Below are 26,135 nucleotides of genomic sequence, written 5' to 3' on the forward strand. Positions count from 1 at the left end.
GGGCACAGTGAGTGGTTGAGCTGTTGATGGGCAGGAGGCGTGACCAAGCGGCGGTGACGAGAGGTAAGGGGGCGGGGCGCTCAGCGTTGTCCGGGTCGGGGGGATCGTTACTGGGGCCCCGGTGTTTGTGTTGACTTGCGTCCCGGACAGAGTGAAGCGGAAGCTGGCAGCGAGCAACTCAGCTCCCGGCGCGATGGAGACGGCGCCTCATCCCGTCAAACTTTACGTCTACGACCTTTCCCGAGGTCTCGCTCGTCACTTCAGCCCCTTGATGCTCGGTGAGTTGAAACCTTACCATCCCCGGCAAGATGATGGATGGAGGCGGCAAGTGCCGCAAATCGAGGCCGGGGTGGCGGTAACCGGCACTAGGCCGCAGCAAACACATTATGTAATTTTATCTTGTAATGAATTATTTGTACTCGTTTGAATGCTTTTTGTGAAGGATGTGTTGCCAGGATTGACAACAGTCTAATTTTTGTGTTTTAATTTGGACTTGAAGGAAATCGAAACCTGTATCTAATCATTTAGTTTGTATCACTGAGCAGGTGTGAGTGTTAGGTTTAAATAAATGATCACGCTCCTTTGCAGGACTGGGAGTTCATGCCATGTGTGAAATGTAGTTGTTCTTACTGTCTCGTTTAGTTTTCTTCTCTTCCCACCCCCGCTTTCTTTTGCCGGTCCACTTGCTCCCCCCATCAAAACAGACAGGCATTGAAGAGATGAGAAGGTTATCCGGTGACTCCTGTGTGAACACTTCACTTGCCAGCAACTTTTCCTCAGAAGCTGAAATTGGACCGAAGCTCTATCGGTATCTGGAAAGGCGAAAGAGCAAACTAATGAGTAGAAAGCTGCCAGGACTGTCTTGCATTTCTGGAATTTCCTTTAATATCAGTGTCTTGTTATTTTTAATTCCCCCTTTCCATCTTGCTTGAAATACTCTGCACGAGGGAGGAAAATCCAATTTTGTTTGATCCCAACAATCCTTTCTTAATGTTTTTGATAGAAAAGGAAGCTAGAACATTGCAGTCAGGTCTAGTAAGCCCTAACATCTTGTGATTTTTTTTCCCCCCTCGAGTGAAAAGTGATTTGTGTGAGTCATTTGCAATTTTACTGACACTGATTTTAGCAGCTGTGTTGATTTCACAGAATAGTCATTGTGTTCAATAATAACATGAAAGAAGACCTCTGTTTTTTTTCTCTCAGGCCAGCGCCAACGTTTCCTTTCAACCATCCTGAACCAAAGTTGCAGAATCATTGCTTAGTGTGAAATTGTGCTGGGAGCAACATTGCCACTAAGTTTGGTTCTGAAACAGTCTCTCTACTTTTCAATGAAATGTGTTTTAAAATGTTTTCAGATGTTTGATCAGAATGTCACCGGCATATTGTGAAATTTGTTAACTTTGTGGCAGCTGTACAATGCAATAGATGATAATATAGGGAGAAAACCTTAAATGCAGTAAAATAGTTAAATTAAACCATATATGAAATAGTTAAAGTGCAAAAGTCATAGTACAATAGTCTTATTATTTTGGACATTATTGTGTATATTGTTCTTTACTTTATTAAGTCTGCACGGAGTGTTTTTAAATGTTGCTGCTGTAACGACAGAACTTCCCACTCGGGATCAATAAAGTACTTGTTATTCCTGTTTTAATAATAATTTTTTGAAATGTAGTGAGGTAGTGTTCGTGGTTTTGATGTCCATTCAGAAAGCAGATGACAGAGGGGAAGAAGCTGTTCCTGAATCGTTGAGTGTGTGTCTTCAGGCCTGTGTACCTCCTCCCTGATGGTGGCAATGAGAAGAGGAATTGAAAGGCATAATAAGTATTAAAATAAACTAAAAAAAATTCACAGAATGAATTTTTGTGTAAGATGTGTAAGCGCTCTGTAAGATGTTCTTCAAATCCCTTTCAATAATATTTCCTCACTGTTTTCAAAGTTAAAGTTGTAAGAAAAGTTTGAAAGCTATTGAATGGTATTTTCACCTCAAGTTGTGGATCTATATGGTTTTATCAAAAAGACCTTAATTTATGCTGGTATTTTGCTCTGCAGTTACCTGCTAATTAACCAGAAGCCTTGCATTGTTTTGTACTGACTCTTGTGACTGCTATGACTTGGCAGGAATACAGTGAAGTGACTTTTGGCCTCGGGTTCACGGCAAAGGCCAAGTGGTGTAATTTCCTTGTTCTGGCACTAGGCAGTGGTGCAGTGAACTTCTAATGTTCCAATTAGAAATTCAGAGCAGAGCAATTTGAAAGGTGCAGGTACCTGCATTTTTTGGCACAGAGTCACTTAGAGAAACCTTGAAATAGTTAAGTGACTGGTAAGAGACATACATTTAAAAGCATCAATCGTTTAAAGGAAATTTGGTGACAATTTCAGAGTTTAAAATGGCATTATCTGAATGATCACCAATGGTTAAGGAATTAATATCAAATATACAGATGTAAGATTCTAAGGAATCTTGAGGGTTAAAATTGAGCTGGGCATCTGAGCATTTTAAATCTGTCGTCTGCAAGAACAGGAAATCTGAGTGAACATGTACATGAACATCTGAGTGAGATAAAATGTGTTGTTAACTTTAACAATGACATTTATAGTATCCTTAAAACAGCAAAGATCTATCACTCTCCCTTACAGAAGCATTGTCAAGCAAAATGTTACAAAATCTCAAGAATAGACACAATTGTGATGATCACAATTTTGGCCAAAATACTGAAAAATATAACTGATTTTGCAGGTCAGCTGTGATCTAATTTATGTAGAAGGGGGGGAAAAAGTGGCAGGGTTTAACGAGAGGGGTGAGTGTGGGAGCGAAGCCACTGCAAGTGACTCTTTGCCTATGACTGGGTAGAAGGATGGAAGTAGGTTATGAAGGTGGCGATGGAATTGGCTGTTCAAAGTGCTGCCTGTGCTGAAAGGGGCAGTGGTTGAAGGTTGCTTTGTTGTCATCGCGAGGTTGTCAATGATTTCAAGCGGGGTTATCAAAGTGCTACTGCAAGGGCGTAAACCAGAGCAAAGGGATTCAGGAGAACTTTGGATGAGATAGCACAGATTTTGAAGGCTGAAAAATATTCAAGGACTTGCAGAGGAGAGGTTGCCTATGAGGCTATAAGGATCAGAAACTGGTACTCTTTTGAGGGAAGGTGATATCAGCAGGTTTGAAAAGGGGACTGTAGTTCAGAGAGAACTGTGGACAACAGCTAATGGGATTAAAATGGAAGTTGACACAATAGTGGGTTAATTTCATTTTGGAGGTAATGGGAGGCTGGCCTGGAGAACCCTGGAATAATTCAGGATAAAGGTAACAAATGCATGGTTGAGAGTCTTGGTGAAGGTCAGCAGAGGCAAAAGTGGAGACAACTTAGCATTTGCAGACATAAATGAACAGTCTTCGTGGAATGGGCATTGAACCCATGAACACTACCTCTTACTTTTTCATTTCTATTTTTTGCACTAATTATTTAATTTAGCTATATTTTATATATGTGTGTGTATTATATATAGTGTGTATATATTTATGTATATACACATGTCTATATATTTTGTATAGTTGAGCAATTAGTTTAAAAACGGAATTAAAGTGTGTGTATATGTATATATATTTTCAATTAAGTTTTTTCCTATTAATATGTATTGCATTGTACTGCTGCCATAAAGTCAACAAATTTCACAATGTGATGTTAATCAGTGATACGAAACCTGATTCTGAGGTAATCTGGCTTTGGCAGCCAGCTCAGGATCATGTAGAACACCAACATTATAACCAGTTTGTTTGAAGTCCAGGCAGCTTTTTTTAAACAGATAGTCTTAAAACATGTAACCTAGTTAGAGAAATTGATAAAAATGCTTCAATGGGGATAGGCTGAAGTGCACGAGATCTCACAGGGTTAAATTATGAAAGCAATTTCTAAATCTTTGTCTTATAGGCACTTTAATATTGAGGGCAGGCTGGGGGAGGGGGTGAATTCTGAGTTGAACCGTTAATAGGCAGCTGGTACTATGTGTATGTGCTATGGGAATAAAGAATGGGGACACTTCAAAATTAGAGCTAGGTCTCGTGTAAGTGAAATCAGAAGAGGAGAGGAGAAATCTGCAGCGTTCCCCAAAGAGTTGGAGTAAATGTTCGTTGGGTCGGGGAGGAATAATTAACTGGTTGGTCAGCAGTGATCTGAATGAAAGGTAGAACAAGCCCAAGGGGTGAAGGGCCTACTGTCCACTTCAATGACCACATCTGTATAGAAGTTCTTTCATAATCACAGGGGAAATACTTTTAAGTACTAAGAGAACAGATCTGGCTCTTGGGGGGGGGGGGGAAGCTGGCTCAGTAAATTAAATGTATTGAATACATCCGGAGGTACAATCCACAGGTGTGTTCTGTGTTTCTGGGGAGAGTGACATTGGAACTGAGAAGGTTCAGATGATCACATGATCCTTTGTAAATAAGTCAGGTTTTCTTATTCATTATCCTCCAAAGACAAGGGCGAATATTTGATACACGTTTCAGTCTGCTGAGTGAAACAGATGAACAATGTAATCGAGCTTTCTTGACTCTGACACTGATAGATTCTTGGGTGATGGTTATAGTTTGTTCCCTCCTTGTTGCTTATTGTATCAGTAAGAGCCCTTAGTGAAAAATGGTGTAGTATTAATCATGAGACCATGGAATGCAAAAATAATCCAAATTTCCCCTGAATCAAATGTGGTGTTACCGAAGTTCTGCTTTGATGGATTGGACTGTGGACTCTTTCACTTTTATGAATTTTATATTCTGTGTTTTTAGCCCATTCTTTCTGTATGGCATATTTTGTTAGGTTTTTGTTTGTGTAAGGGGATGGGGTTTGGGGATTCTTGTTGTGTTTGAGTTTTTTTGTGTGGGGGGAGGGTATTTGAGTTGTTCGTGTTGCTTTTCTTTGGGGGTGTTGATTGATGTTTTTTCCTTTGAACCTCTTCCACATTTTACTTTGTTTCCTGGCTCTCTGGAAAGGATGAATCTCAGAGCCGTGCACTGCATACATACTTTGACTGTAAATGAATCGGATTTATTATCACCGGCATGTGACGTGAAATTTGTTAACTTTTGATCTTGACCGTGCTGGCTTCCAGGAGCCCGAGAGTACTTTGGCAGGTGGTTATTTGGATACCACATAGACGGCATAGTAGATCATGGGCACACTTTAATCTACCTCACGTGATAAAATCTCTCATTTTAATGGGACACTGCAGTGGAGGATAACAAAAAGTACGTGTGTCAAAAAGTGGTTCTACCTTTAGAGCAGGGGTTCCCAACCTTTTTAATGTCGCAGACCCCAGGTTGGGAAACTGCTTTAGAGGGTAAATAACATGTTTTGCTTAAATATTTTTAATAATATGTGACCATCTGATCCTTCTCACCTCCAATGTCATTATCCTAGCTAATTAAGTCCAGGCCTTCCTGAACAAGTGCTCACTGATATATATATAATCCTGTATTAAAATCTAAATGCATTGTTCCATTATCCCATGCTCTTTTTTTTAACCAGTTCTTTTTCAAGGATTTCAAATACCTACAGTCCCTTGTCTATTTCCAACTCTTCTCGTTATTTTTAAAATTTATTCCTTAAGGGGATGTGGGCTTCTCAAGTTGATGAGCACTTAATTTCCCATCTCCAGTCTAGGAGTCCTGACGAAGGGTCTCGACAGTGCTTCTCCCTATAGATGCTGCCTGGCCTGCTGCGTTCCACCAGCATTTTGTGTGTGTTGCTCGAATTACCAGCATCTGCAGATTTCCTCGTGTGAACGAATTTCCTCCCATTTTAAAAACGAATACTGATTTTTTTGTTAAAGAAGACCAGATTTAGCAAAACATTTGCTTTCAGAATCATGACCACCTCTGAAATGCGGTGACACCCTGGCAGTTATTCATGATTAAGGCAGTGGCATTAGAATCATAAAGGGTACTGTTCTGACCATATTACAGAAACTTAAAGTATCCTACCATGAGTAAAGGGGTTTACGAAAATATTTGAATATAGAAAGTTGTAACCTAAGGGAAAGATTTTGGAGCAGTGAATGCTTAGGGGAGATGTAACTGAGTCATGTAAAATTGAGAGGTGGGTCAATAGGAAGATCCTAAAACTTCTGTTCCTCAGTGGCTGATTGCCTTACCTTTTGTTTTCTTATTTTAACAGGAAAACAACTTGATGGAATATGGTGAGTTCTAAATAATATTCTTTTGGTAATGTGTTTGTATCTGTATGTTTTAATTATAGTATTAAAATGTTTATTGTATCTGGCTTGCTTCAGGCACACTGCAATTGTTGTTAATGGTGAAGAGTTCTTCTATGGTTCAGGTGGAATTGCCAACTGTCAGCCAGTGAGTATTTTCTTTGTTATTTTTTTCCAAAGTGTTTGCCTCAAAATGAACTCACTCTGTTCTTCAGCTGATTTTCTTGTTGATGTAAAAGCCCTTTCCCCTCTAGCTCCTGACAGACAGAAACCCTGACATCTAGCTAAATGGACCACATCTGGACAAAATTCCCCTTCAGCCCACTTGGGCAATAATGACCCTGGGCCACCCATTATTTTCTAAAGGTAATAGATGCTTGCCACATGCTTCTACCTCATACAGTCTTGGTGTCTATAAGGAATCGGTCTGCACTCTCTCCATTGTGGAGCTTTGTTCTGGTGATCAGTAACCCCATCACTGATATAAAAAGTGCTAGTGGCACCAAACCCCACTTGTTTCTCTGTACACATGGGAGCTTGTCTCCCCACCCCCTTTCCACCTAGGTTTCCTCTCAGCAAACAATGTCCACCTGCATGTTGTCTACGTATCTTTTAGCACCTTTTTTGTGTTCAAATAAACAAAGTAATTCTGGTTTGTAAACTATCAAATTCAGGAACCCTAGCTAATTTCCTCTTCCCTGGAGCATTGAGCAACTGACAGGTGGTGTAGTGGCTTCCGCAGCGGACTTCAAGGCAAATGGTCCCAGGTTTGAATCTGGCCGGCTCTTTGCATGTTTTCCATCCGTGCTGGGTTGAGCATTGAGCTAGTAACTCGGCCTCGTAAAAAAACAAATGCTTCAGAAACCACAAGGGTTGCCACCCGATGTGCCAGAAGGCGTGGAGAGGAACAACAAATGCTTTGAGTAGACAGCTCAGCTGGGATCAACTAAGTCAGTGAATTGTGAGTAGATCGTAGGGAAACAAATCCAGGAACGGGATTGATGGGGTTGCTCTGAGAGCCTCATTGAGCTCCTGCTGCGTCAGAAAGAAATCTGAAAGTCTTTGTTTCTGCATTACGTCGGGAGAGCTACTTTGATGTTTTCATAACTGGTATTGCTGAAATCTTTTTGGTTAACTTCCTTTTGTACAATGCTTCCAATTCAGTTCTCACTTGAAATTTGACACCAATACTTTGTAGGTACTTTTATTTTATGCCATCGTGTCCAATGTGACTTGTCTTATTTGATTCCCAGGGTGGGACATTACTTGGACCACCTGACTCTGTCATTGATCTCGGCACTACAGAAGTGACTGAGGAGTTAATCATGGACTATTTATCATCTTTGGGAGAATCATCCTTCAGGTTAGTTCCTGCTTGTTTTTTGTGTTCTCTGCTTGCAGGCAAAGTAGGCCTAGTTGTGTTGAAAAGCAATGGGTGGCATAGCGTAGCGGTTAATGCAATGCCTTACAGCAGACCAGCTGTGAAATCGGGGTTCAATTCTTGCTGCTGCCTGTAAGGAGTTTGAAATTTCTCCTCGCGACCATGTGGGGTTGCTCCCACGTTCCAACAACCTACAAGTTAGGGTTAGTAAGTTGTGAACATGTTCTATTGGTTGTGAACACGACTGGGCTGGCCCCAGCGTATCCCCTACACAAGTGATGCATTTCACTGTATGCTTTGATGTACATGTGGCAAATAGTCATTCTTTAAAAAAAAATCTTTAACAAACCATATAGACATCCAAACTTTTAGTTGCCAACAGTATGACCAATGCTTAAGCATATATCCATACAGTTTATTTCAATGGTTCAATTTAATATCGGAGATGTATATACAGCGCGATATTAATACGCAGCAGCCTCTCCGGACTCTGGATTGGGGATTGCCAAACTTTATGTAGATTTTCTGGTGTAGTCTGTTTTGTCATGTGCTTTTGTGATATCATTCTGGAGGAACGTTGTCTCATTTTTTAACTGCATTGCATTTGTGTTTTCTAAATGACAATAAACTAAATCTGAATCTGAAATTCTTACTGTTTGCAGACATCCCCAAAACAATCCATGAGACATCCAAGAAAATCTGGGTTTTATGCATACCACTTGTCATCTACTGTATTTATAAATCAAAGGTTTTATTTATTATCGAAGTATGCATTCAGTATACAACTGAGACTCTTCTCCAGATAACCACAAAACACGGAAAACCATGGAAGTCACGGAATTAAAGAGAAACAGTAAACCCACTAACCCCCCCAATGCATAAAAAGAATGGCAATACGATCATAAAGCCCCGCATGAAACACAACAAAATCCTCCTCCCTGCACAAAAAATCTAACACAAGAATGTCAACTCCCAAAACCATCTTCCTGAACCAAATTAATCTATTATAGAATTTACCAAAGTGATGTGTCACAATATATTTGTGTTGCTGCCAATGAGGAATTGCTGTGCCATGCAAGACCAAACGGCAGATATCGGGTTTCTCAATTATAGTCTTGAAAATGCTGACACACGTGAGAAGGTTTCACAAGAATTGCTTTAAATGCTGCAGATTTCCTTTGAGTCAATACTGGGATTTAATCATCTTGTTCAGCCCGTATCACAAAGTTAGCAAATCTTTTTTTTCTTAGAATAGTATTTGTTTTAAAATATTTACAGGTAGAATCCAGTTTTCACTCTTGCAGGTTCACAAAGGTTTGTGCACCCAAAGTATTGTCTTCATCAAGCTCCATCAACATGCCCTGCTTTCTCTCATGTTTCCTGGTAGCTTTCCTATTCATTACAGCCATTCCAGATTCTAACCACTTTCTAGTTTCTCCCAAATTCCTTTTCTTAATAGCTTCTAAAACTAGTTTCTCATGAATATCTTTCCATGTCCTGTACTTGTATAAGATAGACTCTTAGCCTCATTCTCTACCTTGTAATGATCTTGTGCTTCATCATTTATCTGCACTGCACTTTTTGGTGGCTTTTACTCTTGGTTTGACATTATTACTTCACTTTACTCTAGTGCGATGCTCTGTGTAGTCATCTGATCTGTATGAACAGTATTCAAGGCAAGCTTTTCACTGAATCTTGGTGCATGTGACAGTAATATATCAATACACATTTTGAAACCTTTTGGATTGACCCTCATTTCACTTTATTGAATAAAAAATGCTACCCTGTTCTTAGTGGGTATAGCCTCCTTAATTCTGATTATTCTTGCATTATTTTCAGTCCTTCTGGAATAAAGCAACCAAACTATTCACAAATGCAGTTTAAGTTTGTATGCAAATTGCCATCTCTGTTTGTGTACTAAGAACATATTAAGGCAGTCCTGTTGAGTCAGAATATTCAGGTCTCACCAAGGTTGGGACCAGGGAGTTTATTCTTGACTTGTACAAAACATACAAAGGAACACTGGAATAAGAGTAGACCATTTGGCCCATCCAATCTGATCCTTTAAAATTCATGCAACACACACAAAATGCTGGAGGAAATCAGCAGAACTGGACAATAAAAGATGAGCAGATGATTTAAAATTCATGTATGTTCGTGGCTTCATTCACCCATCCTATTTCATTCTTCTTTAACATTTTTCCCTTAAAAAAAACCCTGTCAGTTTTCCTTTTTGAAAGTTTCAGTTGATACAATCCTGAAGAAAGTTCCAAGTTTCCAGTAATCATTGTGAGGAAGTGCGCCCTGAAGTCACCGCTGATCCAGTAGCTCAAGCCTTATTGTTAGTGACTTCACTAAAGGAAATTTGTAGAATTTGAGGAGGGTGTTCCACAGTTTGTCCAAATGTCAAAGACAATAGACAATAGGTGCAGAAGTAGACCATTCAGCCCTTCGAGCCTGCACCGCCATTTTGAGATCATGGCTGATCATCTACTATCAAAACCCGGTTCCTGCCTTGATTCCCCTATCCATAAGATACCTATCTAGCTCCTTCTTGAAAGCATCCAGAGAATTGGCCTCCACTACCTTCCGAGGCAGTGCATTCCAGACCCCCACAACTCTCTGGGAGAAGAAGTTTTTCCTTAACTCTGTCCTAAATGACCTACCCCTTATTCTCAAACCATGCCCTCTGGTACTGGACTCTCCCAGCATCTGGAACATATTTCCTGCCTCTATCTTGTCCAATCCCTTAATAATCTTATATGTTTCAATCTCCTTAATTCCAGCGTGTACAAGCCCAGTCTCTCTAACCTCTCTGCATAAGACAGTCCAGACATCCCAGGAATTAACCTCGTGAATCAACGCTGCACTTCCTCTACAGCCAAGATGTCCTTCCTTAACCCTGGAGACCAAGACTGTACACAATACTCCAGGTGTGGTCTCACCAGGGCTCTGTACAAATGCAAGAGGATTTCCTTGCTCTTGTACTCAATTCCCTTTGTAATAAAGGCCAACATTCCATTAGCCTTCTTCACTGCCTGCTGCACTTGCTCATTCACCTTCAGTGACTGATGAACAAGGACTCCTAGATCTCTTTGTATTTCTCCCTTACCTAACTCTACACCATTCAGATAATAATCTGCCTTCCTATTCTTACTCCCAAAGTGGATAACCTCACACTTATTCACATTAAACGCCATCTGCCAAGTATCTGCCCACTCACCCAGCCTATCCAAGTCACCCTGAATTCTCCTAACATCCTCATCACATGTCACACTGCCACCCAGCTTAGTATCATCAGCAAATTTGCTGATGTTATTCTCAATGCCTTCATCTAAATCGTTGACGTAAATTGTAAACAGCTGTTTACCAATACCGAGCCCTGTGGCACCCCATTGGTCACCACCTGCCATTCCGAGAAACACCCATTCACTGCTACCCTTTGCTTTCTATCTGCCAACCAGTTTTCTATCCATGTCAATGTCTTCCCCCCGATGCCCTGAGCTTTGATTTTACCCACAAATCTCCTATGTGGGACCTTATCAAATGCCTTCTGAAAATCGAGGTACACTACATCCACTGGATCTCCCCCGCCTAACTTCCTGGTTACATCCTCGAAAAACTCCCAACAGGTTAGTCAAGCATGATTTACCCTTGGTAAATCCATGCTGGCTCGGCCCAATCCTATCACTGCTATCTAGATATGCCACTATTTCATCCTTAGTAATGGACTCTAGCATCTTCCCCACCACCGATGTCAGGCTGACAGGTCGATAGTTCTCTGTTTTCTCCCTCCCCCCTTTCTTAAAAAGTGGGATAACATTAGCCATTCTCCAATCCTCAGGAACTGATCCTGAATCTAAGGAACATTGGAAAATGATTACCAATGCATCCGCTATTTCCAGGGCCACCTCCTTTAGTACCCTAGGATGCAGACCATCTGGACCTGGGGATTTGTCAGCCTTCAGTCCCATCAGTCTACTCATCACTGTTTCCTTCCTAATGTCAATCTGTTTCATTTCCTCTGTTACCCTATGTCCTTGGCCCATCCATACATCTGGGAGATTGCTTGTGTCTTCCTTAGTGAAAACAGATCTAAAGTACTCATTAAATTCTTCTGCCATTTCTCTTGTTTCCCATAACAATTTCACCCAATTCATTCTTCAAGGGCCCAACATTGTTCTTAACTATCTTCTTTCTCTTCACATACCTAAAAAAGCTTATGCTATCTTCCTTTATATTCCTGGCTAGCTTGCGTTCGTACCTCATTTTTTCTTCCCATATTGCCTTTTTAGTTAAGTTCTGTTGTTCCTTAAAAACTTCCCAATCATCTGTCCTCCCACTCACCTTAGCTCTGTCATACTTCCTTTTTTTCTAATGCTATGCAATCTCTGACTTCCTTTGTCAACCACTGTGGCCCCTTTCCCCCCCCTTTGAATCCTTCCTTCTCTGGGGGTGAACTGATTTTGCACCTTGTGCATTATTCCCAAGAATACCTGCCATTGCTGTTCCACTGTCTTTTCTGCTAGGCTATCCGTCCAGTCAACTTTGGCCAGCTCCTCCCTCATGGCTCCATAGTTTCCCCTGTTCAACTGCAACACTGACACCTCCGAGCTGCCCTTATCCTTCTCAAATTGCAGATAAAAGCTTATCATATTATGGTCACTACCTCCTAATGGCTCCTTTACTGCGACATCGCTTATCACATCCTGTTCATTACTTAACACTAAATCCAGAATAGCCTTGTCCCTGGTCGGCTCTTGTACAAGCTGTTCCAAGAATGCATCCCATAGGCACTCTATAAACTCCCTATCCTGTGGTCCAGCACCAACCTGATTCTCCCAGTTCACCTGCAGGTTGAAATCTCCCATAACTACTGCGACATTACCCTTGCCACATGCCAATGTTAACTCCCTATTCAACTTGCACCCAATATCCATGCTACGTTTGGTGGCCTGTAGACAACACCCATTTGGGTCCTTTTTCCCTTATTGTTCCTCAGTTCTATCCACACAGACTCTACTTCTCCTGACCCTATGTCCCCCCTTGCAAAGAACTGAATCTCATTCCTCACCAACAGGGCCATCCCATTCCCTCTGCCCACATTTCTGTCCCTATGATAGCACGTATACCCTTGTACATTCATTTCCCAGGTCTGATCTCCCTGCAGCCATGTCTCTGTTATCCCAACAACATCATAGTTACCCATTTGCACCTGAGCTTCAAGCTCATCCGCCTTATTTCTGACACTTCATGCATTCAGATATAGAATTTTTAACCCATTTCTCCTCTCTCTGTTTGAATCGCTGCCTATTGTGCTTAACCCAGCTCCCCGAACTCCCATCGGGCTATATTTAGGAAGAACAATTTTTTTGTCCTTCCTAAATTTACTTATTCTTTCAACACATTTAACTTCATGTTCCGTCAGACCATCCCTCTGTACATGTGTCCTCCTTATCTCTTGTTCCGCCTCACCTTTCTCTACTACACACTTAATATTCCGGAACCGTGTAGTCCCAACCCGTCCTTTATTCTTCCTCTCGCTATCCACTCTCAGTGTGATTGAGTAAAGTCAAGAACAACAGTGGAAATTTGCTCTCTAAACAAAAAATCCTTTGTTGTTCCTCTCCGTGTCCTTGGCGTGTGGGGCGCTTCTTTAGCACTTTACCTTTATTTTACAAGGCCAAGTTGCTAGCTCCACCCAGCGTAGATGGAAAGTGTGCAAGGAGCTGGCTGGATCTGAATCTAGGATCACTCACCTCAAAGTTGCGGCAACTGCCACGTTACCACCGGCCTGCAAAAGAAAAAATACTTTAATCATCTTAAATGCTTTCCTTAGATCACCCTTAATCTATATTCAGATGATGTATGCCTCCTCTTAAACCTGTTAACATTATTCTATCATAAGTGAAACCTATAGGCCCTAGCTTATATTGTCAATGCCCTGATTTGATATAGGTAAGGTCTTAGACCTTGTATGAAGGTTCACGGTTTCAGTGTAGTTCTCGTCTGTAGTTCAGTGCACTGGTAAAATGTACATCAGTTTCTCGTATACCCATTCACTGAGAATTGTGTGCACACCATTGGCCACAGTTATACTGTCTTTGAATCATAGTCTATTAGCCACAATGTAACTTTGTTCATCTTATTAAACACATTTTGAGTTTTTTCCTAATTCTAATTTTGATGAAAATTATGTGAAGTGAACCCAAATTTGTTGATAAGTAAAGCAGGCAAAAGTTAATCCATTTATCCATCTGAAGTTTGACAATATCTGGAGATTTATTGCTGTTGAGTAAGTAGTTTGATCCTGTGTTATGGTATTCTTTTTTTTTAAACTTTTTTTTATTGTATTTCAAGCAGTTACAAAATAAAAGTAGAGAAAAAAAAGTATATTACCCATCCCCCCTCCCCTTAACCCCTCCCCCCTAGCATCCCTATAGAAAAAAAAGAGAAAGAAAGAAGGAGTGCCTGGATATTGGAAGATCCCCACATGCTCCATGGAGTTCATAATAACTTTAGTATATATATATTTATTTATTTCCCCAAATAACCAATTATTTCATCTTCGGAGCATCTATATATTTAATCCTGTCTTTTGTAAATAAGGGTGCCAAATTTTCAAAAATGTTTCATATTTATCTCTTAAATTATAAGTAATTTTTTCAAGTGGAATACAGCTATAAATTTCTTTCTTCCAAGGATCTATACTTAAATATGTATCCGATTTCCAAGTAACTGCAATAGCCTTTTTGGCTACTGCCAATACAATTTTTATAAATTCTTTCTGATATTTATTCAATTTGGATTTCGGTTTTATCCCTTCAATATCACCTAATAAAAGTTGTATTCCAATAATTTGTTCCAATAAAACTCTTAAATTTGTCCAAGAAGGTTGAATCTTAGAACAAGACCAAGTAGAATGTAAAAAAGTACCAATTTCTTGGTTACATCGGAAACATTGATTGGATAAATTTGGGTTTAATTAATTTATTTTTTGTGGTGTAATATATAATTGATGTAAAAAGTTATATTGCACTAATCTTAACCGGACATTTATTGTATTTGTCATACTCTCAAGACAGTCTTGACCAATTTTTTTCTTCAATTTTGAATATTCAAGTCACTTTCCCATTTTTGTCTTGACTTATGGACTCCTTGTTTAATTGCCTGTTTTTGAATCAAATTATACATACAAGAAATGAATTTTTTAATCTTTCCTTTTTGAATTAAAGTTTCTATTTCATTAGATTTCTGCAATAACATTGTTTGACCTAATTTTTCTCTTAAATAAGCCCTTAGTTGAAAGTAACAAAAAAGTGTTGTTTGAAACTTTATATTTATTCTTTAATTGATCAAATGACATTAATATACCTCCTTCAAAACAATCACCTATATATCTAATCCCTTTTTGAAACCAATTATATAAAAGTTGATTATTCATTGTAAAAGGAATGTCTATTTTGAATTAAAGATCTCTTTGCTAATAAGGATTTCTTTATCTCATCGTCAACATTTATCTTATTCCATAAGTCAATCAAATGTTTTAATATAGGAGATTCTTTCTTTTCCCGTATCCATTTAGATTCCCATTTATATATAAAATCTTCTGGTGTATTTTCTCCTATTTTATCTAGTTCTATTCTAATCCATGCCGGTTTATCTTTCTCAAAAAAAGATGCAATAAATCTAAGTTGATTTGCTTTATAATAATTCTTAAAATTTGGAAGTTGTAACCCTCCTAGATCAAATTTCCATGTCAATTTTTCCAACGATATTCTTGACATCTTACCTTTCCAAAGAAACTTCCTCACATATTTATTTAACTCTTGAAAAATCTTCTGGGGTATTTGTATTGGTAGTGATTGAAATAAGTATTGTAATCTAGGAAATATATTCATTTTTATGGTATTTACTCTACCTACTAATGTTATTGGTAATACCATCCATTTATCAAGATCTTCTTGACTTTTTTTCAATAGTGGTAAGTAATTTAGTTTATATAAATTCTTTATATCATTATCAACTCTTATACCTAAATATTTTATACCATTTGCCGGCCATCTAAATTGGGTTATTAATCGACATTGACTATAATCTCCTTTAGTAAGAGGTAAAATTTCACTTTTATCCCAGTTTATTTTATAACTTGATATTTTCCCATATTCTTCTAACCTATAGGATAATTTATGCAACAAATGTAATGGGTTTGTTAGATAAAGCAGACATCATCAGCAAATAAGTTAATCTTGTATTCTTCCTGATTAACTCTAAAACCCTTAATATCTGGGTCCACTTTAATGGAGCTAGCTAATGGCTCTATCGCCAACATAAATAAAGCAGGTGATAATGGACAATCTTGCCTAGTTGACCTTGTTAAATTTGACCATTTGTCACTACTTTAGCTTTGGGATTAGTATTTAAGGTTTTAATCCATTTTATAAAAGATACTCCTAATCCATATTTTTCCAATACCTTAAATAAAAAATCCCATTCCAATCTATCAAATGCTTTTTCTGCATCCTGTGTTATGGTATTCAATGAGATCTGATTAACTGATTAACCACTGATTAACTGTTCTGTGAAATCTTTAACTTTACCCTTTTTCACCATGCAGGGGAGAATGCTACAAACTTTTTGAACATAACTGCAATACATTCAGTAATGAAGTGGCCCAGTTTCTTACTGGGAAGAAGATTCCATCCTATATCACAGACCTACCTTCTGAGGTTTTATCAACGTGAGTGCTTGTACTTTTAGTTTTGTTCCACTATTTTTCTTTGCTTCTGAATGCATTGATCTGTGTGGGGACACTGCAAGAGTCTCAAAGGGCTTAGAAAAGCTTTTGTTGCAAACAGACCAATAGGCCTTCTGCCTTCACTGTAATCAACTCTGGGCTAGAGCAGGGAGAGTCCGTTTATCAGCCTGTGTTGATTTCCAGTCCTGACTACAGTCCAGTGGTCCTTGCTACAAGTTGTGTAGATTTCAGCTGCGATGGCCCTTTATTGTTGGATAGACTGCATTCAGTCAAGGCAAGATGCTATTGAATTACCTGTGGCCCAGCAAAGCATCTGTGCCTTCTGAATGGAACAGTAAAAGTAACCAATAAAATCTAAACACAAGCAAGTCTACAGATGCAACGCACACAAAATGCTGGAGGAACTCAGCAAATCAGGCAGCATTTATGGAGAGGAATAAGCAGTTGACATTTAAAGCTGAGACCCTTCTTCAGGACTCGAAAGGAAGGGGGAAGGCGCCAGAATAAAAAGACGGGGTGGGGAAGGAGGTGTTACGTACCCCGTAACTGGGTGTCTGACCAGCAGAGAAAAAAGAATCTGTTGGGAGTCTGGTGGTACTATATTCAAAAGTGTTTATTAGTAAAATAAGCAAAACAATTCCACTAATGGAAATATATATATAACACAAGTTGGCAATAATAGACCTAAAAGTGTAGGAATAATAAACAAGCTCTATCGATGTCTAGGGGTAAATGAATTGTCATAGAAAAGTATAAAGTTCATTTCAGTTCATGAGTGCTGAGGTAGATGTATGGTTGTTGTGTTGTAATCGTTGGAGAGAGAGAGAGCGCGAGCAAGATGTAACAGCAACTGTTGCGGCAGGCAGACCTTTTACTCCTTTCTTAATCCGTCGTGTCGTTGTGGCCATTCAGTTGTGACCCCTCTGTCATTCAGCTAGACCGTTCTCCTGTGGTGGACTCGTCACTCTGGCATGAGTGGACACACACACACACACACACACACAAGTCCCCACCGGCCCTGCTGTAACACTGTGAGTTTAACTGACCGATCTCCTGGTTCGGTCTCCGATGCCCCCACCTTTCCTGTGGGTTCCAACACTCAATCAGTGTCCACTGGTGTGTCTGAAGGGTGTCTCTCCAGAGCTGTCTCTTATCCCTACTCACGGGGTCTCAGCTATCAATCAATTTTGAATGACTGTGTCCATCAAACCAAACCACTCATGCAGTCCAGTGAGGAATGTTAATGGACAAAATGGTAGAAGATAAATAACCCTCGCAGAAGTCATAATACAGTAAGTCTCTCTCCCCTCTCTTAACTGTAGCAGAGGTTCTTGCATGTTTTTCATCTCTCTCTCTCTCTCACACGAGCAGCATTGCAACAGTGATGGTTCGTGATTCGCGGGGGGGGGGGATGGGTAACTCTGCACCCCATCGTCCATCAGAACTGTTCATCACTCATAACAGAGGACACCTAGAAGGTGATAGGTGAAACCAGGTGGATGGGAAAGGTAAGGGGCAGGAGAGGAAGGCATCTGATAAGAAAGTGGACGATAGGAGAAAGGGAAGGAGGAGAGGGATCCAGGAGGAGGTGATGGGCAGGTGAGAAGAGGTATGAAGCCAGAGTGGGGAACCGAAGAGTTAAGGGATTTTTTTCTTAACTGGAAGGAGAAATTGATATTCATGCCATCAAGTTGGAGGCTACCCAGTCAAAGTAAGGTGACACTCCTCCACCCTGAAGGTGGCCTCATCTTGGCACAAGAGGAGGCTGTGGACCAAGATGTCAGAATGGGAATTGGAATTAAAATGTTTGGCGGTCAGGAAGTTCTGCTTGGGGCAGATGGAGCAGAGGTGCTCAACGAAGTAGTGCCCAATTTACGATGGGTCTCACCAACGTGGAGGAGGCCGTATTGGGAGCGCCGGACACAATAGACGACCCCAGCAGTGTTGCCTCACTCGGAATGACTGTTCGGGGCCCTGAATGGAGCTGAGGGAGGAGTGAATGGGCAGCTGTCCCACTTTGGCTGCTTGCTGGGGGGGGAGATTGGTGGGGATGGACGAATGGACAAGGGATTCACGGAGGGAGTGATCCCTGTGGAATGAGATGGTGGAGGGGGAGATAAGTTTGGTGATGGGATCCCTTTGGATTTGGTGGAAGTTGTGGAGGATGATGTGTTGGATGCGGAGGCTCATTGGGTGGGATAACATCTAACTTCTGTGTTCCTCTCCTTTTGTTTTCAGTCCCTTTGGGCAGCTCATTAAGCCAATCCTAGAGTCTGTTCAGATCCAGCCAAATGGAGGAACCAGTATCAATGAAAATAATCAGAGCTAATTAAACCAATTCAAGTGTTGCTCTCTGCGGAAAATATGTGATCACCAGCCTCGCAGAACTAAGCAGTGATATCGAAAAAAATGAAGATTTCCCTTCACAAGTATCTTTCATCATACTTAACATATGTAGAACAGTCAAAAAGTGGTAGAAAATTTCTTTTCTAAAATGCTGTTTAAAATGTGCATATACATACTTTACTGACTTTACAGTGCAATATTCCAATTTCCTTGCTCCTTTGTTAGCTGTCTTTGAATGAACTGTGTTAATAGGCATTTGAAACATTGCATTCTTTCTTGCAATACAATAATTTTATCTGTACCACCACCTGTCCTCTGGATTATTCCTGAAACGTACCACCAGCATGGACATATTAGTATTTAACCACTGTAGTGCCAGTATGATTGTCAGTGCGTCAATCAATGCAATGGATAACTTTCCAGTTAATGGATTTATTTATTAAATGTTTTGCATATTAGTGATACAGGGAAGGGTAATGTAATTTCAGTCACTGCACTTTCCATGTTGTATAATTGACTTAATTACTCATCTCAAATTGCAGTTTGTACCACACTTGTGAAATTTGCTCTAGGCTCTCTCATTCGGGTTCCTTTGTCACTTCCTATTTCCCCAGTTCAGAAACTTGTCTTGTCCATTATTATATCTTGTCGAAGGTGGCACAGATTTTTGAGTGCCTTTTTTACCCTTTTGGTACATCTTCTTGGCAGTTTTAAGTATTTGGGTCCCAGTGACATCCTGGTAATGCACTGTTCATAGCACAATTCCTGTTGGGTTTGGAGCAAATCTCAGTACTTGGGTTCAACTTATTTCTTTATTTAGCTTTGTTATTTGTTAACTCTCTCTTATTCCACTAATCAAGTTTGAATGTGTATTGTATACCGATAATATATTGGTTGAAGAATGGAGTCAGGCCAGGTCTCCAAGTTTCAGACTACCTCATGATCATTTATTGTTCAGTACTACTGTTCCTTCAGTTTGTGCCCATTGTTTCTGCTGTACAGGACTGCAGGGTGGTTCCCAGTTAAACAAGCAGCCTTTCCTTTCCTTTTCAGCTGGCTACTTGGTACTTGGTGGTTGATAACACTGGACAACAATTTTTATTTTTTTTAAAGCATTGCTTCCTCAAAACTTTTTATTATGATAGACTGCTTGAAGCAGAACACAAATATAATTTCAGACTACTCGTACCACATAGGATTTTGGAGAAACAAGAAATTAACTTTTAATGAATATAATGCATTTAATTATATAACAGTACTAATGCTTTGCAATAGTTCAACTAAGCTAAAAATGTTTTGTTGATGATTTTCATTTTGTGCTCAGTGTCTGAGGTTTCTTGCTTAAGTGTGCAACAATAATCAGCCAGTATTGATGGATTCCAGTTGCCCTGATACTGTTTCTCCATGACTGCAATGTCCTGGTGAAACCTTTCACCATGCTCGTCACTGACAGCGCCAAGATTTGCAGGGATGAAATCAAAATGGGAATGCAGTAAATTAATCTTTCATAATATGTTGCACTTCATGGTTTTGTATGCTTGAAGCATGTTGTCAACCAGCTGCATGCAATTTGGTGCTCTGTAGGTGCCAAGAAAATTTTCAACAACATCCTTGAATGCCTTCCATGTGATTTTCTCCGGTCCCACTAGACATCCTTCAAATTACCAGTCATTGATGACCTGCTTGTTTTATTGACCAACAAAAATGCCTCCCTTAATCTTTGGCATCAGTTATTCTGACTTGATCTATGACTTGAAATAACAAATATAGGCAATTTCAAAAAAAAGTTGCGTAATAGGAAATTTCATGGTGATTTTCATGATCAGCAACCCAAAATCCATAAGATACACCTGAAAGTGTTCAGGAAACAAAATGTTTGTTGTCCAGTGTAAGTATTGGCAGTTTAACCATTTGATTGTATTTCATTGATAGTAATTCACTTGGAGGCCAGCCTATTAAGTACAGAGCAGGGAGTTCATCATTCCCTGTACTTTTTAAGAACTGTTAAATTCTTCTTAAGCCCGTCACCCCGAATGGGGCATGGGCTGCCCTAGTTCCGGGCCGAAGATTTATCAGCCATGTTGTTTCTATTTTCACCATACAATTTTATACATTTCCTAGGTGAAGATCCTTCCACTCCCTGGGGTGAGGCTTTCAAAGCTTCTGTTGGCATTTCTGTAACTCTAGGTTTTTTAATGGGATGGGTTGCTAGCCTTATGCCCAGCCCTCCTTTTGCAGCTGGGCTTGGGACCATCTATGCCAGAGTTATCTGTTAAATAAACAGACCAAAAGCTGTTCCAGTGGTTGAATTCAAACAGTTTGAGACCATCAAGATCGCAGCCTTCAATATTTACTCTGATTTAGACTGTGCTAATTTGGTGTTGTAGAGAAATGCAAAGTCTAGGTCAGGGGCGTTCATTAATTGCCAATCTGTAAGCTCAGCCCTTGTGGTGCTAGAGAAATGTTGCAGGACACAATGGAACTATTTCCTAGGTTGTCCACTCTCCATGTGAAGACCTGTAAATTGACATGGATAATAAGCAGAAACTGCAGGCTCTGTTGCTAATCATGTTACCTCTGCCTTTTTTTTTCCGACTAGATTAACTTGTTTGATGACTAAATGGCAGCAGGCGTTTAGATATACAAGACTTTCCTGTGTACTGTGTGAGGGTGGGCAAGCTATTATAAATTGGAAGTGAGAAGACCTGGAGCTAGTCTGTGCTTCCTGTCAAATGGCTCTGGTCTAAGCAAAATATGTACTGGAGCTTGTCAGATTTAAAATAATACTTCCATGATTTCTGTGAAAGTAGGTTTTGTCTCCTGGTTTGTAGGTCTGCTCTCAATATCCTGATGGTATCTGCTAAATTTCTCAGCTGTAAACCAGACCAGTTTAAAACGCCAGCTAAAACTTGAGCCCACTGCAGTACGGTAGATAGTAAACCGTTGAGTCTTGTTTCTCACAACGTTGGGGTGTCTGGAACTAATTGCTTGGCTTATTAAGGGCAGCGTAAGAAACTCGTGCATTGCGTGTGATGGCAAAGCATTGCTGCATCGGTGCTGCATTGTAGGAGTGCGAAAGAAGTTGTTACGGGTTGGAATCACCTATATTATTGAATTCCATGATTAATTATAAATTATTTTCTTTTTGCGTCAGTTCAGTTGTTAAATCTCATACTACTTCCTCCTTCCAAGCTTTGTTTTCCACACTAAGGGTTACTAATCGCTGATGCAAAACATTTCTGCCTCTATCAATACAAATTCCTCTCTATATAACTATCAACATAACAGGATGATCAGTCCCTTTAGCCAGTGCAAGGAGACAGATGATGACAGTTTACCCATGGGCCCTGCAGTGGAAACTGGTCTGTGACCTTGTTCACTTTGAACTGGGTAAGCGTGATCTTACACCCTTGGAGAAACCATGAAAGAAGCAGTTACTTCTAAACTGCAAATTGCACTTTGAGCTTTTGCCTGTGCAATGCTTGCAAACCAGGCTGCAGGTGAAAACCAAGAACCTAGTTACTAATGTTTGTCAGCTGCAGCTTTGGTGTCCTGAAAGATTGCTTTACCTTGGCCATCTAGCAGAAAGTTTCAATGTAAATCCTAAAGTCTGTGATGTAAAGTGCCTCCTTCATTGTCCATAGCCATCTCTAGATCAGCTATCTGTACATGGTCCTATGTGCCAAGAGGGTTTCAAGGGCTCCTACTTATAGAACAGCAGGTTGAGGGGAGAGGAGGGTATCTGAGCTTAGCCTATTGAGGTTTTGTTTTTATGCTCTGCAGCTTTGCATAAAGTCAGGATTTAAATACTGGTATTCATTATTACTCCCACACTTCCTGACACAGAAATGGAGGGATGCTGGAAATACTCATTTGGTCAGTTGGCATCTGTGAAGAGAGGAACACAAGTTAGTGTTTCAGGTTGATACAGTCAAACAACCACAACTATCTGGACTAAATTGGATTACAATTTGTATCCTTACTGTTACGGATTTTATCGAAAATATTGCCCACTTTTAATAAATATTTGTATCTAAACAGTGGCCCCAATTGGTAGAATTTAGCTCCTGTAAACCAATGATTCAATATCACTTAAAGTAACAGACTATAATGTTTCAAGTCCATTTAAACTCAAAGACATGGAAAATATATTCTTAGCATTTACTAAGAAAATTTAATTTGCTGTTCTTGAGAGGCATTGGCTGGAAGATGGGGTAAAGCAAATCCATTGCCAAGTCGCAGTATCCATTCAACTTCATTTGCTGTCACTACAAATCCGTAGCAGTTCACCTTGCAATTGTGCTTTTACAAAGGACTCGTTTTCAGTTGTGTTTATTTAATTTTTAATGTCAGGATTACTCCTTTAGCTTCTGATTTGAAAGCATGGTGATTTCTCAGTATCCTATTACTCAGTTATGTTACAAAGCTGCTTGCTGCTGGAAATCTGCCATTATTTATATTGATTCTTCCCCAGGCTGTTGGGTTTAGCAGTTCATTTTGTGCAGATTACAGTTTGTTAATTTTTTTGTGTTGTATTAATTTCATCACTGAATCTGAATGCCTCTCACTGCATTGTCTTGGTGGAAAGGATGGACACTTTCTGACATTGCTTATGTTCCTAGTAGCTGGGAGTAGCTCCTGTCTGCTGCTTGTGAAGTGACATTGGCTGTCATGTTCACCTGCAACTGTGAGCATCCATGATCCAAGGAACTGAAAGGGACACCTGTCATTCTGAAATGCCCTGGAGGGGGTTTGGAGCTGCCTTTCATAGACAGAATTATTGTTAAATTTGTACCCTATGCAACTGTTGTAGTGGCACAGTTTCTCCTTTTCTCCTTCCCCCCCCCCCCCCGCCCCCACCACCAACCAACAGAATGAAATGGTGAAACGTAGTTGCTGAATATCCAAGGTAAATCTGTGGAGTAATATGACTGTAATTCAGAAACTCTTCAGTCAGGTTCATGTAGTTGTTATGCAGTTCACTTCTTGATTCAGTCTCCTGCGAATTAACTCGCACTGTAATGGGCAGGATCCATCTTGTCCCGTCTTGCACTGCGATGGGAGGCTGTAGCTGTGTCCTGGCTTCCTCCTGCAAACCTGGAGGGTTAAACTGTCCACTTACTGCTAGAGACTGCCATGGGGGCGCAGTGCTAACTTCCTGCAGAGTAGTTTCACCATTTGCTTGACCCTTCTAGCTCACAGATATCTACAGAAAAGGGGGAACGTTACTAGTTTTGGCACAATACTTGAAGAGAATGTTGGTTTAGATCAAGGCCTGTGTGTTTGTCAATACTGAAACCTATGAATGTCTCTTGAACTGCCCTAAGTAGTTCTTTTTCGGCTATCCATCGATTTCGATGTTGACTGTGTTGAGAGTTTAGTCTCTGCAGGCTTGTTTATCATACCATCCAGAAACTCTACTCCAACACGCCTTGCACAGTGATAAGACAGACGGTGTCGTGTCCCCACCATACAGTCCCTCTGAGCTTCCAAATCTGACGCTAAGTGGTACACAGGAGTGTAACAGACTTAGCGGATAAGGAAGCTGCCCCGCAGTGACAACTGACCAGTCTGGCGATGCCATCCGTTGACCAACACTCTGGTTCCTCCGCGTGCCACCAAGGTGGCTGTACTGTTGACCCTTTCGGATTCATCTGCCACAGACACCATCAGACGCCCTGCTGCCGATCCTCGTTGGGTGCAGCCTTTGCCCGAAGTGGCATAACCTACAAAGTAGCAAAGGCATGCCTTTGACTTAGCTAGCCACGATCCTACTACTAAATCTAGTCTAGTAGTATACCGATGGAACATCACCCTCATGATTAGGTTACACCTGCCAGTGAACGAATCTCTGCCGTACTTCACTGATGTTCAGCCAGTGGCACTCATACACCCTAACTAGTTAGTTCTCAGTTGAAAGACAATTGGACCAGTTAATGCTCTTCTCACCCACAACATCCACACACTGAGAATGAAGTAACAATCAGATCAAATATCTGAATCTGCACTGAGCTTGCAGTGTTGCTGTACTATTAGAATGTGAAATAAAGTAGGGTGTAAACAGACAACATTTTAGTCACCTGAACTCTTAATCTCACATCCAGGGAACAGTTTTAATGCTGAAGCTATGTGGTAAATGAACATTAAAAATGGTGGGTTTCAATCAGTGTTGAATGAAAATTGTGATTGGCTGATGAGTTGTTTCCACCTTCAGTTTTGATACAAAATATTGGTCAAATTCTCATGGCATCATAGAGATTGAGAAAAGCTGTACTTGTACAATTGTTCTTTAATTTGTTGAAAAGAAGCTACTGTATATCCAGCTGCCTGAAACGTCCTGAATGAATTGTGCTCCATGTCTTGCCCTGACAGAATGCTTATATGATCGATCATTTGCACAGCAGTGATTTTAAACGATGCACATTCCACATCACGTTGAACTGCACGTGATCTGCTTTACCCTTTCTGAAGTTCGTGGCCCTTTCTTCCAGCTACAATGTTCCTTATACTTTAGCTTTGCACTCCAACTTGTTTCCTCGGAACCAGGAGAGTTTTAAATGTCAGTTTGTAAATTTGTTTTTGCTTCAAATAAACTGCATTTGCTGCTCACTGTTTTGTTGTGTTTTGATGAGATATCTTTTTAATTTTTGCATAATCTACCATTTCCAAGGACAATAAAGATTTTTAAAATAAATTTGTTGATTTTATCATATTAACACCTGAATGGCAAACTCTACATTGGTAAGTGTGATGTAAGCAATAATGTCTGTATGCACCATATCTTTGTGCATGTAATTTATAAATATTTTCAAAATAAATTCAGTAAGATTTTAAAAGAGACTTTTCAATTAACTTAAGATTCATGATTAATGCAAGTACTTAAGTTGAAAGTGAAAACTAATGGAATGGATACATGCTTAATTGGAAAGAGATTAGCTTCTTTGCTGGAATCTGTTTACTGTATTGTTAGGTTACTTAATGCTAGAAGAGAAAGCAATCTCATTTTGCCAGTGACACATTAGCTGCCCTAAGCAGCACCCAAGAGGTGACCAGGAGACTGACAAAACACTTCAAAACTGTTCCTGAATCCACCTTTCTTGACAAGTGCATAATTCCGCCCTGTAACTAAATGAAAAGAACATTCAGGTTGACAGTGAGAACCTAGTGCCTCTGTCAGAATGTGGGAAAACCTGGAGAATGATAAGAGGAGCAGATACATTGGCTCCAACTGTAGTAGACAAGTAGTCAAATCAGAACTGGAGTGGAAACAATTCATCCTTGAATATAAAATCTAGAGATAGTGGGACAGATTCTTTGCCAGCAGCCAGCTTTCAGCTTCAAAACCCCACTCTTGTGAGCAGATTGCCGTAGAATTGAGAAGTAAGCAGTGATAGTAATTAGTTTTAATTAAAGATGTTAACACTAACAGGTTCTAAGCGATTC

General features: G+C 40.1%; 2 protein-coding genes across 2 annotated transcripts in view; one reads left to right on the top strand and one right to left on the bottom strand.

The window, feature by feature from the left end:
• Positions 1-26,135, bottom strand: part of LOC132383020 (general transcription factor II-I repeat domain-containing protein 2A-like) — a 266,610-nt gene that overhangs the window by 85,573 nt on the left and 154,902 nt on the right. The gene's annotated exons all lie outside the window — the stretch shown is intronic.
• Positions 69-25,306, top strand: LOC132383012 (desumoylating isopeptidase 1-like). The gene is made up of 6 exons (XM_059953693.1): positions 69-278; positions 6,171-6,192; positions 6,286-6,355; positions 7,461-7,570; positions 16,206-16,328; positions 18,585-25,306. Exons 1-6 carry the CDS (start codon positions 194-196, stop codon positions 18,673-18,675), a joined length of 501 nt encoding a protein of 166 aa, XP_059809676.1. The 5' UTR covers positions 69-193; the 3' UTR covers positions 18,676-25,306.

This window comes from Hypanus sabinus, chromosome 29 (genome assembly GCF_030144855.1).
Source record: "Hypanus sabinus isolate sHypSab1 chromosome 29, sHypSab1.hap1, whole genome shotgun sequence".
Taxonomy (NCBI): domain Eukaryota; kingdom Metazoa; phylum Chordata; class Chondrichthyes; order Myliobatiformes; family Dasyatidae; genus Hypanus; species Hypanus sabinus.

Excerpts from the sequence above, each read along its gene's own strand:
- LOC132383012 (XM_059953693.1), top strand. The coding sequence starts at position 194 with ATGGAGACGGCGCCTCATCCCGTCAAACTTTACGTCTACGACCTTTCC. Across the intron at positions 279-6,170 it reads CTTCAGCCCCTTGATGCTCG|GAAAACAACTTGATGGAATA; the intron begins GTGAGTTGAAAC and ends TTATTTTAACAG. Across the intron at positions 16,329-18,584 it reads CCTTCTGAGGTTTTATCAAC|TCCCTTTGGGCAGCTCATTA; the intron begins GTGAGTGCTTGT and ends TTTTGTTTTCAG.